At 36.1% G+C, this 16,959-nt stretch overlaps 1 protein-coding gene across 1 annotated transcript in view; it reads left to right on the top strand.

The window, feature by feature from the left end:
- The window catches only part of SCD5 (stearoyl-CoA desaturase 5), a 303,691-nt gene extending 288,363 nt beyond the window's left edge, over positions 1–15,328 (top strand). The window contains exons 4-5 of the mRNA XM_053700164.1: positions 11,865–12,097; positions 15,138–15,328. Coding sequence (XP_053556139.1) covers positions 11,865–12,097; positions 15,138–15,328 — 424 coding nt within the window. The remainder of the gene's footprint in view (positions 1–11,864; positions 12,098–15,137) is intronic.
- Positions 15,329–16,959: the final 1,631 nt, after the last annotated feature.

Raw genomic sequence — 16,959 nt, 5'->3', positions numbered from 1 at the left:
CTAATGAATCAAATTGCTTGATACTTGTGTCATTGATCACTCATCAGAACTTGTAAGTGCCATTTGTTACATTGTGTATTATACTTTGAAAGTATGTATATTGTGAAATTAGTTTTAAAGATAAACATTGATGCTGACATTAGGACACACAGTGTAATATTTTATTCAATATAATCTTAAACTGCTAGCTCAAAGAGATAGCCCACTTAACATTAAACTGTCATGATTCAGATACAGCAGAAATTAAAATCACCTCTTTACTGTCATGATATTTTTAGTGTTTTTTCTTCCTTCTCTTGAATTTCTTTTTCAATAAGAAATGTCATCTTATATGCCAGCCCATTTTATAACACCTGTGTAGGGGTGTTTTTAAAACTAGATTGCAATCAGGAGGGGTTACACAGGTACAGAGAGAAAACTGGCCCAGCTCTTAAAATATCCATTGATTGCAAATAAATACAGGTACATATGATACCCTAATTACATGTTATATTAGCAATTATTCCTGCTTAGAATAATAATAAATTTACACTATATACATATTGTGGTATAAATAAACACAAGGGAATGAAAGACAACATTGTTTAGAACAAAAAAGGAACTTAGGGACATGTAAATATTTCTGACATAACACACACACACACACACACACATATATATATATATATATATATATATATACAGTATATATATATATATATATATATATATATATCTATATAAAAGTATGTGCAAAGATATATGTACAAATTCAAACATTAATAACCATGTATATAAAAAAACATGAGATAAGCATATCATGACTTCTAGAAATACAAATACAGATTAATTTATGTGAAAGTATCATATAACATATATATTTTTTATAACAAAAAATAACAAATATAAAAATAACTTTCTATGAGATAATGTTTTTTGAGGTATAAATGTAGCTATTTCTTGGACATTAACATATAATTAGCTTTAGAGAAATGTGCTTGTTCATGGACAGTAATGAAATGGTATAAATAAAGTTGGGAAAAAGCAGAATAACCGCGACATTGATGACTGTTAGTTAACAACAGTCCGATGCTCATTGCGCCCTACTTAATGCGCGTGTTTTTGATGTTTTTTTTATAAATAAGGGCATCGTATGTGGATCCGCGTCAGCGATGTCTAGCGAGCATATTGATGCCGGCGAATGCACTGAGATTGACGCTTTGATAAATATCCCTCTATATTTCTATGTTGCATTACACAATTTTATGATTGTCATTGACCACTGTAATAACTTTTCAAAATAGAGTATGCCTTTAAATATAGTTTTTAGTTAACTGAAATTATCCCTGCATTATAGGGTGCTTTGAGACATTTTAGAATCATAGCCCATGGTATTGTGGGATTATTTAAAATAGATTTTTATTTTTATTTATTTTTTTAGTTGCCCACAAAAAAAAAAAAATGAAATGTGGATTATTCTATGGTAGCAATTTAAAGGGACATTCGTTAGAATATCTACTCTTTTAAAATGTGGGCCTGGTGAACAAGTCTCCAAAACTTTATGGACAAAAATTCTTCATATAGTCAAAGTTGAGAAAGGTTTTAGCATAATATATGGCACTCTACATGCTTTCATGAGTGCCAAAAACCTATATATAAGTAAGATTTCTTGAAAAGTACATATAATAGAAAAGGTACAATCCATCTAATGAGGTTTGGTAAGGCTGCAAATGCCTCTCTTGTATCTCCAATACCTTTGTTATTCAATGCAACTTTTCACATTATCGTCTCTCTAGGCTCTCAATCCAGTCCGTTAGAATTTATTAATGACTGGATTTGCAGGATTCTCAAATTTAAAGTAATTGGAACTTTAATATGCTGTGATAAGCAAAGCTATTAAATGCATTTGTGGCAAAATAAAGCTCTTGTATCCATGGTGTAACAAATCTGCACTAAGCCTTGGGACCTTCTGGCCGGCAGCCATGACTGGTGGCAGCTTTGTTTGCTGCTCCAGCTTAGAAGATTTTGCTGTCTAAAAGCTTTTTTTTTTTTGAGAAGCCATCATGTACTGAAATATATTTATATTTTGAGTCAGCTAACAATGCTCTAACTGATGAACCTATTATTGTGAAGATTTCTGCCAGCAACGAGACTCCGGAGCTATTACTGAGGCTGCAGCCTTCCACTAATACTCTAGCAGAGTACCCTAGGGTCTTATCTGAATGCAGAGCGTGCACTGTATTTATGTAGTGCACACTAAGCTCTATAGGGACCTCTCCTCAACATGGCATTAAGGGTACAAGAGTTCAGGGAAGCAGTGCAGTTGTTGATAGAGAATCATTTTTAGAAACTCAGATTGCTTTTTGAAAAATGCTTCCGGATAAACTCCACTTACATGCAAAGAGAGGAGCAGAAGGAGGAGTTGAAGCAAGGAGGAGGAGTTGAAGCAAGACTGCCATCTCATGGTTCCAGAAAACATGGGAGTTGTTCTGCAGACCTCTGTAAGAGAAGCTCATCTCTTGGCAGCAGGACTTAAGACACCTCCAGTGCTGCATAGGAGAGAGCAGGTGGAGAGGCAGGGAAAAGAAGATGCCAAGGGGTAATGAATAGACAGATTCCTGTGTGGTTTTAGTCACTTACCCAAAAGAGAGTCATTCAATGTAGAAAGCTGTAGCTAGGTGGCTAAGTATAGGAATTATCTGCAAGAAGAGCTCTCTGAGCGATAAGAAGAGTGACTGTTACCGACCTGCTGTGTGGTATAGAAACCCTGCTACTCTGCTGCCACATACTAATAATGCTGTGAGTAGGAATGGTTTGATGGCTGGCGCTGTGACAATTGACCAGACCACACAAACTAGTCCGAACCTACCTAATTTTTCCCTGCAAATCAATAAGCCTGGATGTTTGAGACTTTCATTTGGACATATTGAATGGATATGTGGTGTAGGCTAAATGGTGAAGGTGTAACATTGACACTGTTTCCCCTAAATGGGGACTCATTCTTCAGATCTACATTTAGAATTCATAAACTGATTTATGAAGACTTTCAAATTTGCAGATCTGATATCTATTTGGGGTTAATTATCTGTATGATAAACATTAATATAGCCAATAGTTATACAAAATCTAGTAGTACCTTACGGGTTCAAGTACACTTTAAGTTGTTGTTTTTTACGCATCGTACCCTTTGGTGTGAAGAGCATGTTAAAAGTTTGTATAGTGACCTTTAGTGTCTTCGCTATCAGGAAATCCTGTTGTGTCTTCACCCGCTGATAATCTTGCCTCCAAACTACTAAGGGCTGTATTACGAGTGGAGCACTATTTAACACTCCTGCTTTTTGTGTGCGTCAGGTAGTGGTCATATTATAAGTTGAAAGTAAAAAGTTTTTGCTAAAGTGCTAACCTGATGTGCGCAAAAAGTTGAACTTTGAATATTGCATTCACACATTCCTCCGTAGAAGTCAATTAAGCAAAAAAGTGTGGAAAAATAGGAATATCTATTTAGACATACTTAGAACATGATCCCCTATGTGAAGAACATTGGAATGTGAAATATTTTAGTAAATACACAGTTAAACACTTTCGGACAGATTACGAGTTTTGCGCTATGAGGGGTGTGGTACTAACTTGCATGTTATTGTCACCGCTCACTTACCTACAGCGCTTGTATTACAGGTTTTTACAAACCCGGGGTTAATAGGCAAGAAGTGAGCTTAGAGCAAAATTGTGCTCCATACCGCTCTCTAATACCAGCACTGCTTAAATCAGCAGTGAGCTGGTTGTACGTGCTCGTGCACGATTTCCCCATAGACATCAATGGGGAGAGCCGGCTGAGAAAAAGTCTAACACCTGCAATAAAGCAGCGTAAAGCTCAGCCCCATTGATTCCTATGGGGAAACACATTTTATGTTTACACCTAACACCCTAACATGAACCCTGAGTCTAAACACCCCTAATTTTACACTTATTAATCCCTAATCTGCCGCCCCCATCATCGCCGACACCTGCATTATACTTATTAACCCCTAATCTGCCGCTCTGGACATCGCCGCCACCTACATTATACTTATTAACCCCTAATCTGCTGCCCCCAACATCGCCAACACCTATATTAGATTTATTAACCCCTAATCTCCCTCCCCCAATGTCGTTGCAACCTACCTACACTTATTAACCCCTAATCTGCCGCCCCCAACGTCGCTGCCACTATAATAAACATAATAACCCCTAATCTGCCGTCCCTAACATCGCCGCCACCTACCTACATTTATTAACCCCTAATCTGCCGCCCCCAACGTCGCCACCACTATATTAAATTTATTAACCCCTAAACCTAAGTCTAACCCTAACACCCCTTAACTTAAATTAATTAAAATAAATCTAAATAAAACTTACTATTAATAACTAAATAATTTGTATTTAAAACGAAATACTTACCTGTAAAATAAACCCTAAGCTAGCTACAATATAACTAATAGTTACATTGTATCTAGCTTAGGTTTTATTTTTATTTTACAGGCACGTTTTTATTTATTTTAACTAGGTATAACAGTTACTAAATAGTTATTAACTATTTAATAACTACCTAGCTAAAATAAATACAAATTGACCTGTAAAATAAAACCTAACCTGTCTTACACTAACACCTAACCTAACCCTACAATTAAATAAATTCCCTAAATTAAATACAATTAACTAAATTCCAAACAATTAGCTAAATTACAACAAAAAACACTAAATTACAGAAAAAAAAAACAATTGCAAGATCTTTAAACTAATTACACCTAATCTAATAGCCCTATCAAAATAAAAAAGCCCACCCAAAATAAAGAAAACCCTAGCCTAAACTAAACTACCAATAGCCCTTAAAATGGCCTTTTGCGGGGCGTTGCCCCAAAGAAATCAGCTCTTTTACCTGTAAAAAAAATACAAACAACCCCCCAACAGTAAAACCCACCATCCCCACAACCAACCCCCCAAATAAAACCCTAACTAAAAAAAAATAAGCTCCCCATTGCCCTGAAAAGGGCATTTGGATGGGCATTGCCCTTGAAAAGGGCATTTAGCTCTTTTGTGGCCCAAAGCCCTAGCCTAAAAATAAAACCCACCCAATACACCCTTAAAAAATCCTAACACTTACCCCCGAATATCCACTTACCGGGAGAAGTCTTCATCCAAGCGACAAGATGTCCTCAACAAAGCCGGCAGAAGTGGTCCTCCAGACGGGCAGAAGTGGTCCTCCAGATGGGCAGAAGTGTTCCTCCAGTCTTCACTCAGACAGCATCTGTTTCAATCAGCCAATAGAATGCAAGCTCAATCCTATTGGCTGATTGAATCAGCAAATAGGATTGAAGTTCAATCCTATTGGCTGATTGCATCAACCAATAGGATTTTTTCAACCTTAATTCCGATTGGCTGATAGAATTCTATCTTGGATGACGTCACTTAAAGGTACCTTAATTCGTTGAGTAGTCATCATTGGAAGAGGATGCTCCGTGCCGGATGTCTTGAAGATGGAGCCGCTCCGCGTCGGAAGGATGAAGATAGAAGATGCCGTCTGGGTGAAGACTTCTGTCCATCTGGAGGACCACTTCTGCCCGTCTGGTGGACCATTTCTGCTGGCTTCATTGAGGACATCTTGCCGCTTGGATGAAGACTTCTCCCGGTAAGTGGATCTTCGGGGTTAGTGTTGGGATTTTTTAAGGGTGTATTGGGTGGGTTTTATTTTTAGGTTAGGGCTTTGGGCCACAATAGAGCTAAATGCCCTTTTAAGGGCAATGCCCATCTAAATGCCCTTTTCAGGTCAATGGGGAGCTTAGTTTTTTCTAGTTAGGGTTTTATTTGGGGGGTTGGTTGTGTGGGTGGTGGGTTTTACTGTTGGGGGGGTTGTTTGTATTTTTTGTTTACAGGTAAAAGAGCTGATTTCTTTGGTTCAATGCCCCACAAAAGGCCCTTTTAAGGGCTATTGGTAGTTTAGTTTAGGCTAGGTTTTTTTTTTTTATTTTGGGTGGGCGTATTTTATTAGGTTTTATTTTACAGGTAAATTTGTATTTATTTTAGCTAGGTAGTTATTAAATAGTTAATAAGTATTTATTAACTATTCTACCTAGTTAAAATAAATACAAACTTGCCTGTAAAATAAAAATAAACCCTAAGATAGATACAATGTAACTATTAGTTATATTGTAACCATCTTAGGGTTTATTAGTATTTAGTTTTATATAGGAATTATTTAGTTATTAATAGTAAGTTTTATTTAGATTTATTTTAATTAATTTAAGTTAGTGGGTGTTAGGGTTAGACTTAGGTTAAGGGGTTAATAAATTTAATATAGTGGTGGCAACGTTGGGGGCGGCAGATTAGGGGTTAATAAATGTAGGTAGGTGGCGGCGATGTTAGGGACAGCAGATTAGGGGTTAATAATATTTAACTAATGTTTACGAGGAGGGAGTGCGGCGGTTTAGGGGTTAATATGTTTATTATAGTGGCGGCGATGTCCGACGTGGCAGATTAGGGGTTAATAATTTAATTTTAGTGTTTGCGATGCGGGAGGGCCTCGGTTTAGGGGTTAATAGGTAGTTTATGGGTGTTAGTGTACTTTTTAGCACTTTAGTTATGAGTTTTATAACTACTGACTTTAAAATGCGGTACAAATCTTGACGGGATAGGGTGTACCGCTTTTTGGCCTCCCAAGACAAGCTCATAATACCAGCGCTATGGAAGTCCCATAGAAAAAAGACTATATGCAATTTGCGTAAGTTGATTTGTGGTAAGGCCAAAAAAGTGTGCGGTGCGTCTACATCTTCAAGACTCGTAATACCAGCGGTAATAAAAAAGCAGTGTTATGAGGCTTAACGCTGCTTTTTTACTCATAACGCAAGACTCATAATCTAGCCGTTTATTAAAAATGAACATTGTTTTGTTGAAAGGGGTTCACAAGTATATGTATATTAGCTGAGTAGATAAACAGAATAAAAACATAATTTATGTAAGAACTTACCTGATAAATTAATTTCTTTCATATTAGCAAGAGTCCATGAGCTAGTGACGTATGGGATATACATTCCTACCAGGAGGGGCAAAGTTTCCCAAACATCAAAATGCCTATAAATACACCCCTCACCACACCCACAAATCAGTTTAACGAATAGCCAAGAAGTGGGGTGATAAGAAAAAAGTGCGAAAGCATAAAAAATAAGGAATTGGAATAATTGTGCTTTATACAAAAAAATCATAACCACCACAAAAAAGGGTGGGCCTCATGGACTCTTGCTAATATGAAAGAAATGAATTTATCAGGTAAGTTCTTACATAAATTATGTTTTCTTTCATGTAATTAGCAAGAGTCCATGAGCTAGTGACGTATGGGATAATGACTACCCAAGATGTGGATCTTTCCACGCAAGAGTCACTAGAGAGGGAGGGATAAAATAAAGACAGCCAATTCCGCTGAAAAATAATCCACACCCAAAATAAAGATTAAATGAAAAAAACTGAAATTATAAGCAGAAGATTCAAACTGAAACAGCTGCCTGAAGTACTTTTCTACCAAAAACAGCTTCAGAAGAAGAAAACACATCAAAATTATAGAATTTAGTAAAAGTATGCAAAGAAGACCAAGTTGCTGCTTTGCAAATCTGATCAACCGAAGCATCATTCCTAAACGCCCAGGAAGTAGAAACTGACCTAGTAGAATGAGCTGTAATCCTTTGAGGCGGAGTTTTACCCGACTCGACATAAGCATGATGAATTAAAGATTTCAACCAAGATGCCAAAGAAATGGCAGAGGCCTTCTGACCTTTCCTAGAACCGGAAAAGATAACAAATAGACTAGAAGTCTTTCGGAAATTCTTAGTAGCTTCAACATAATATTTCAAAGCTCTAACTACATCCAAAGAATGCAATGATCTCTCCTTAGAATTCTTAGGATTAGGAGAATCCAACTGAGAACCAAATAATGTATTACCCTGGAAAGAAAGGGAAAGCAGAGTAGACTTAGAAGACATATCAGCATTCCAAGTTTTAAGCCATAAAGCTCTTCTAGCTAAGATAGCTAGAGACATATACCTGACATCAACTCTAATGATATCAAAGATGGCATCACAAATAAAATTATTAGCATGTTGTAGAAGAATAATAATGCTATGAGAATTATGATCTGTTACTTGTTGCGCTAAAGCTTCTAACCAAAAAGTTGAAGCTGCAGCAACATCCGCTATAGATATAGCAGGTCTAAGAAGATTACCTGAACACAAGTAAGCTTTTCTTAGAAAGGATTCAATTTTCCTATCTAAAGGATCCTTAAAGGAAGTACTATCTGCCGTAGGAATAGTAGTACGCTTAGCAAGAGTAGAGACAGCCCCATCAACCTTAGGGATTTTGTCCCAAAATTCTAATCTGTCAGATGGCACAGGATATAATTGCTTAAAACGTTTAGAAGGAGTAAAAGAATTACCCAAATTATTCCATTCCCTGGAAATTACTTCAGAAATAGCACCAGGGACAGGAAATACTTCTGGAATAACTACAGGAGATTTAAAAACCTTATCTAAATGTTTAGATTTAGTATCAAGAGGACTAGAATCCTCAATTTCTAATGCAATTAGGACTTCTTTAAGTAAAGAACGAATAAATTCCATTTTAAATAAATATGAAGATTTATCAGCATCAACCTCTGAGACAGAATCCTCTGAATCAGAGGAACCAATATCAGTATCAGAATGATGATGTTCATTTAAAAATTCATCTGAAAAAATGAGAAGTTTTAAAAGACTTTTTACGTTTACTAGAAGGAGGAATAACAGACATAGCCTTCTTAATGGATTTAGAAACAAAATCTCTTATGTTATCAGGAACACTCTGAATATTAGATGTTGACGGAACAGCAACAGGTAATGTAACAGTACTAAAGGAAATATTATCTGCATTAGCACGTTTGTCATGACAAACAGTACAAACAACAGCTGGAGGAACAGATACCAAAAGTTTACAGCAGATACACTTAGCTTTGGTAGCTCCAGCACCAGGCAGCGATTTTCCAGAAGTATCTTCTGACTCAGCTTCAACGTGGGACATCTTGCAATATGTAATAGAAAAAACAACATATAAAGCAAAATTGATCAAATTCCTTAAATGACAGTTTCAGGAATGGGAAAAAAATGCCAGTGAATAAGCTTCTAGCAACCAGAAGCACAAAATAATGAGACTTAAATAATGTGGAGACAATAGTGACGCCCATATTTTTTAGCGCCAAAAAAGACGCCCACATTATTTGGCGCCTAAATGCTTTTGGCGCCAAAAATGACGCCACATCTGGTACGCCAACACTTTTGGCGCAAATGAACGTCAAAAATGACGCAACTTCCGGCGACACGTATGACGCCGGAAACAGAAAATAATTTTTGCGCCAAAAAAGTCCGTGCCAAGAATGACGCAATAAAATGAAGCATTTTCAGCCCCCGCGAGCCTAACAGCCCACAGGGAAAAGTCAAATTTTTAAGGTAAGAAAAAAATGATTATTCATATGCATTATCCCAAATATGAAACTGACTGTCTGAAATAAGGAACGTTGAACATCCTGAGTCAAGGCAAATAAATGTTTGAATACATATATTTAGAACTTTATATAAAAGTGCCCAACCATAGCTTAGAGTGTCACAGAAAATAAGACTTACTTACCCCAGGACACTCATCTACATGTAGTAGAAAGCCAAACCAGTACTGAAACGAGAATCAGTAGAGGAAATGGTATATATAAGAGTATATCGTCGATCTGAAAAGGGAGGTAAGAGATTAATCTCTACGACCAATAACAGAGAACCTATGAAATAGACCCCGTAGAAGGAGATCACTGCATTCAAATAGGCAATACTCTCCTCACATCCCTCTGACATTCACTGCACGCTGAGAGGAAAACCGGGCTCCAACCTGCTGCGGAGCGCATATCAACGTAGAATCTAGCACAAACTTACTTCACCACCTCCATAGGAGGCAAAGTTTGTAAAACTGATTTGTGGGTGTGGTGAGGGGTGTATTTATAGGCATTTTGAGGTTTGGGAAACTTTGCCCCTCCTGGTAGGAATGTATATCCCATACGTCACTAGCTCATGGACTCTTGCTAATTACATGAAAGAAATATATATTTATGAAATTGTTAAACCTTCAACAGTTTATCAATTAGCACATGCACCATGCCTAAAAATGTTTTATTATTCCTAAAATATATACACATTTAACTGAGTATCAAAAACATTAGTAGATAATTCAACAATTTTATGTAATTTTGCATACAACCTTTTTTTCTTCAATTTATTTAGGAAGTTGTACATAAGTATGCAACCAATGTTTGTAGGTGTGACATAACCCCAAAATCAAAGGAAAGAAGAGTAGATTTTTATATAACTTTATCTTTAGACTATAGGGTTTAGATGGTCATGTCCAGACCAAGCAAGTAACTTAGTTCAGTGGGTACAAGGGTTAACAAAACTCACTCTAGTCTGACCTAAACCTAGAAAATGAAAAAAAAAAAAACAACAACTTATAATGCCACTATTGCAGATATACCTTTATCTACTACCACCATCAGGATTCTTGAAATGGGGGTACCTAGGTTACTTAGATATATTATATATATAACCATATATTATATATAAAAACACTCTGCTGTTATACTATAAATGTCTCTTATTAACATAGTTCAGGTATTAGAACAACAATAAATAGAATATTTATTATAATCAAAAAAATAATCACCATGCACAAGAAAGAGATTTAACAGACAAAATGAAACACTGTAAAATAGTGAATAAAATAACAAGTCCTATGCTCATACTATTAATATAATAATTTCTTCCCCAAGGGAAATTTGGTAAAAAAATGCTCATCCACAGAATTTCCCATTGCCTGCCAAGTAAATAACAAACATGTTTCACTGTACATATATGCAATTTGCGTAAGTTGATTTGTGGTAAGGCCAAAAAAGTGTGCGGTGCCTCTAAATCTTCAAGACTTGTAATACCAGCGGTAGTAAAAAAGCAGTGTTATGAGGCTTAACGCTGCTTTTTTACTCATAACGCAAGACTTGTAATCTAGCCGTTTATTAAAAATGAACATTGCATAAATATGTTTTTACATGTTTTCATCTTCTTGACTGCAAAGGACTCCAATGCACTGATTTTTAAAACATTTTTATTAGATAGTGTTATTATGAGTGGAACTGTACTTTTAAATGTATTTTTTAGTTGTTTTGTGACACTTTTTATTCAAACATAACAATTAACCAGAGCTCTGAGGTCACACTATCCCGATGCATGCTAAATTCAATTGCGCTTATAATACACATGCTACTTCCAACTTGCTCCAACACCCGCAATAAACCCAATATTGCTTGCGTGCAAATTGTTAGCACGCCACTCTTAATCTGGCTCTAAGAGTTTAAGCTATGCCATCACATTTCTACGGTTTACCTTGGAGGACTTTAAGTTTATATTGTTTCAAACAGCCATTTATAAAACAGATAATATCTTACAGAATGTTGTCACTTTCAATGGCGGCATTGCAGCTTTTATACTCTTTTCATATTATAGGAAAGATATCATCCCAGATTGACGTGCTTTTGTTGTTGTCTAAGCTTCACTATGTTGTAGTTTTTCAAATACACCTGTCATATTTAATTTCTTATTTTTGAGACCCTCCCTCTGCATATTTGTGCTATTGTTGGTCTGCTAGCGGGGGCAACATTCTGTATATGGTCTAACACTCTCACAACCATAAAACTCTCCCATTATACACACACACATGCTATACCCACAATTTTATTTTCGTATTGTTGTAAAAATTCTCATTTTGTCTATTTTTCTACTTCTTTCATATGTTTTTGATTGTAGGTATTACAAGACTTCAGTGATAATCATGTGCTTTCTGATTCCCTCCTTTGTACCTTGGTATTTCTGGGGAGAAAGCCTTTGGAATTCCTATTTCCTAGCATCTATTCTTCGATATACAGTCTCCTTAAACGTCTCTTGGCTTGTCAACAGTGCAGCTCACTTATATGGCAACAGGCCGTATGATCAAGGCATCAACCCAAGAGAGAATAGATTTGTAACTTTCGGAGCAATAGGTAAGTGGAAATATGTATGCGTGATTGTTATCTGAATACTCTATACTCAAAGTTACAGAGCTTTACAACAGAAGTATTCATATCTCTACAGTTTGATTGTATGTGCTATTCTAAGTTAAAGGGACATTAAACAACACTAAATACATTTTATAAGCATAATATTGAGATTATTCTCCACCTCCCACTAGTTATGGGTGCTGCCATGTTGAAATCTAGCTTTCATTAAATTCCATTGCTGTTGTGTTTGCACGTGTGCTGCAGCACCCATGATTAGAGGGAGGTGCATTAACTGTATTTAGTGTTTAGTGTCTCTTTAACTATGCTAAACAGCTTAGGTGAATCTTTAACAAGTTAGAATGAACATATTGCAATATTAAAAAGTAATAAATAATTGTTAAACACAAATGCCCCCATGTATCAAAAGGCTTGCGGACAGCTTCTCAACTTGAGAAGCTTTTCGCACACCTTCGCCGCATACGGGTGGTGGATCTGTTTGTCTTCTGGCCCGTATGCAGCATTGCACACTCTGCTGAGTGTGTAATGACCGCCCCTTCACTCGCGCAACCAGAGGTGATGAAGAGTGTAAAAAGTAGCGTTCTCATGACCACTGCTTCTTACATTACGGGAAGCGGGCTTGCATGTGCAAACCTGCACCGCAAGGGCTCCAGAGCAGCTGCCGCTGCTTCATACATGGAGCCCAAAGTCAACTCCTGACTGGAAATGGTCTGAAGCTGAACACAGCCATAGAGCCTATTAAGAGCAGCATATGAGCTTAGTCCCCAATTACTGACAGTGGTCAGGACAGGATTAGCAGAGTATTATTGTTCCGGAGCTGATTTTAGCTATGTGTTTAATTTCAAGGGTTTAACAACATAAGAATAGTTAAGCAATAGTGCAAATGAAAGGTTCTCTAAAGCATTCGGCATTTTCTTACAGTTTTATGTCCCTTTAAATAAAAGCTAAACAAATTCTAGAAAATACTATTTTAAAAATTGAATTTGGAGACATGTTGAATACTTTTATTGGTCTAAAACACAAATCAGTCAGTTCCAATTAAATGTAACATTGTTTAGCATAATGGCATATTTCATTAGTTCTATTTATTGTTTTGTTGAAAGGGGTTCACAAGTATATGTATATTAGCTGAGTAGATAAACAGAATAAAATATATATTTATGAAATTGTTAAACCTTCAACAGTTTATCAATTAGCACATGCACCATGCCTAAAAATGTTTTATTATTCCTAAAATATATACACATTTAACTGAGTATCAAAAACATTAGAAGATAATTCAACCATTTTATGTAATTTTGCATACAACCTTTTTTTCTTCAATTTATTTAGGAAGTTGTACATAAGTATGCAACCAATGTGTGTAGGTGTGACATAAACCCAAAATCAAAGGAAAGAAGAGTAGATGTTTATATAACTTTATCTTTAGACTATAGGGTTTAAATGGTCATGTCCAGACCAAGCAAGTAACTTAGTTCAGTGGGTACAAGGGTTAACAAAACTCACTCTACTCTGACCTAAACCTAGAAAATGAAAAAATCCCAACAACTTAAAATGCCCCTATTGCAGATATACCTTTATCTACTACCACCATCAGGATTCTTGAAATGGGGGTACCTAGGTTACTTAGATTAATATATTAAAAACCATATATTATATATAAAAACACTCTGCTGTTATACTATAAATGTCTCTTATTAACATAGTTCAGGTATTAGAACAACAATAAATAGAATATTTATTATAATCAAAAAAATAATCACCATGCACAAGAAAGAGATTTAACAGACAAAATGAAACACTGTAAAATAGTGCATAAAATAACAAGTCCTATGCTCATACTTTTAATATAATAATTTCTTCCCCAAGGGAAATTTGGTAAAAGAAATGCTCATCCAAAGAATTTCCCATTGCCTGCCAAGTAAATGACAAACATGTTTCACTGTACATCTTAAGGGGCATATTTAACATAGTGCGAGCGGACATGATACAATGTAGCGTATCATGTCCGCTGCACATCGATAAATGCCGACAGCATAAGCAGTCGGCATTTATCATTGCACCAGCAGTTCCTGTGAACTGCTTGTGCAATACCGCCCCCTGCAGATTTGCGGCCAATCGGCCACTAGCAGGGGGTGTCAATCAACCCGATTGTATTCGATCAGGTTGATTTCTGTCCGCGGCCTCAGACCGCTGCTTCATAACTTCTGTTTCCGGTGAGCTTTCAGGGGAGCTTGATACAGAGCTTGATAAATCGGCCCCTAAATGTTGAGTTCATCTTGAAATGTTTACCTAGGCTCCTTTCAGGGGGTTATGAAATATAACTGCTCTGTTTATAGCAGGCAATAAACCAGTTACCAAGACCTGGACCTGGAATTATAAGACATGCTATAATTCTGTACATGTAGATGTAGTAAAATTATATTAATGTACAATCATTTTGTAGGTCTAAATGGACAATTTTGATATCAGACATAATTTGATTGACTTATTTAGTAACCTAGCAAAACTAGTTCAAAACTTATTGTGAGACATCCTTGACAATAATATTGTTTGGGATTTGTTTTGGTAATACCTGGTGGCTATCATAAAATTTTACAGTTTTAGAACAGGAACACTGATTTTGCCAGACCAGCCATAAATACCTGAAAATTCTACATATGGATATACAAGCGGGTATTTTGATATTATCCATCTAGGAACTATGCAACATATATTCCAGTGAGATAAAGAGAGCAAATTTAACTCTTGATATTCCCAAGACCATTTTACCATCATGAGTTTATAATAACACTTCATTACTATGATTAACTATTTCATTTATATACAAATACTTTGGTTTGATACAGGGAAATCCCTTCACTTTCTAGAACATTATCAGCAGTATATAAATGATACTAGAATGACCCAACCTAGGTACAGCAAAATGGTTTGTACTTGTCCCAATTTCAAATGACTTTAAAATACTTTTTTAAACTAATTTAAGCATAACAAAACATTCTTAAACTAATTTCTTCCATTTCAGGTGAAGGATTTCACAATTTTCATCACACATTTCCTTTTGACTACTCCACCAGTGAGTTTGGATTTAAATTCAACCCAACTACATGCTTCATTGACTTGATGAGCTTTCTAGGTCTGGCCAGTGACTGCAAAAGGGCTACAAAACAGATGATTCTCTCCCGAAAAGCAAAGACCGGGGATGGCAGTGCCTAAGAATATAATCTAGTGTTGTCCCCTTGTACATTTGCTTCCCTTTCTGTGACATAAAAAATTGCTTGGTTCCAATCCTCTCTTAGGCCTTTTTTTGTACTAAAAAGGTAAATGTACATGAGTTATACATATATACTTAAAGTATGAGTTATACATATATACTCATAGTGCATGAGTTATTCATATATACTTATAGTACATGAGTTATACATGTATACCTATAGTACATGAGTTATACATGTATACCTATAGTACATGAGTTATACTTATAGTACATGAGTTATACATATATACTTATAGTATGAGTTATTCATATATATACTTATAGTGCATGAGTTATACATATATACTTATAGTACCTGAGTTAGACTTATAGTATGAGTTATACATATATACTTATAGTACATGAGTTATACATATATACTTATACTACATGAATTATACATGTATACGTATAGTACATGAGTTATACATGTATACCTATAGTAGATGAGTTATACTTATAGAACATGAGTTATAGATATATACTTATAATACATGAGTTATACATGTATACATATAGTACATGAGTTATACATGTATACATATAGTACATGAGTTATACATGTATACCTATAGTACATGAGTTATACTTATAGTACATGAGTTATACATATATACTTATAGTACATGAGTTATACATGTATACCTATAGTACATGAGTTATCCTTATAGTAAATGAGTTATACATATACAGTGGGGCAAAAAAGTATTTAGTCAGCCACCAATTGTGCAAGTTCTCCCAGATGAGAGAGGCCTGTAATTTTCATCATAGGTATACCTCAACTATGTTAGACAAAATGTGGAAACAAATCCAGACAATCACATTGTCTGATTTGGAAAGAATTTATGTGCAAATTATGGTGGAAAATAAGTATTTGGTCAATATCAAAAGTTCATCTCAATACTGTGTTATATATCCTTTGTTGGCAATGACAGAGGTCAAACATTTTCTGTAAGTCTTCACAAGGTTGTCACACACTGTTGCTGGTATGTTGGCCCATTCCTGCATGCAGATCTTCTCTAGAGCAGTGATGTTTTAGGGCTGTCGCTGGGCAACCCGGACTTTCAACTCCCTCCAAAGGTTTTCTATGGGGTTGAGATCTGGAGACTGGCTAGGCCACTCCAGGACCTTGAAATGCTTCTTACGAAGCCACTCCTTCATTGCCTGGGTAGTGTGTTTGGGATCATTATCATGCTGAAAGACCCAGCCACGTTTCATCTTCAATGCCCTTGCTGATGGAAGGAGGTTTGCATTCAAAATCTCACGATGCATGGCCCCATTCATTCTTTCATGTACACGGATCAGTCATCCTGTTCCCTTTGCAGAGAAACAGCCCCAAAGCATGATGTTGCCACCCCCATGCTTCACAGTAGGTATGGTGTTCTTTGGTTGCAACTCAGCATTCTCTCTCCTCCAAACACAACGAGTTGTGTTTCGACCAAACAGTTCTACTTTGGTTTTATCTGACCATATGTCATTCTCCCAATCCGCTTCTGGATCATCCAAATGCTCTCTAGCATACTTCAGACAGGCCCGGACATGTACTGGCTTAAGCAGGGGGGCACATCTGGCACTGCAGGATCTGAGTCCC

The sequence above is a fragment of the Bombina bombina genome, chromosome 2, assembly GCF_027579735.1.
Source record: "Bombina bombina isolate aBomBom1 chromosome 2, aBomBom1.pri, whole genome shotgun sequence".
NCBI classification, from domain to species: domain Eukaryota; kingdom Metazoa; phylum Chordata; class Amphibia; order Anura; family Bombinatoridae; genus Bombina; species Bombina bombina.
This window is presented reverse-complemented; position numbering and strand designations above follow the sequence as displayed.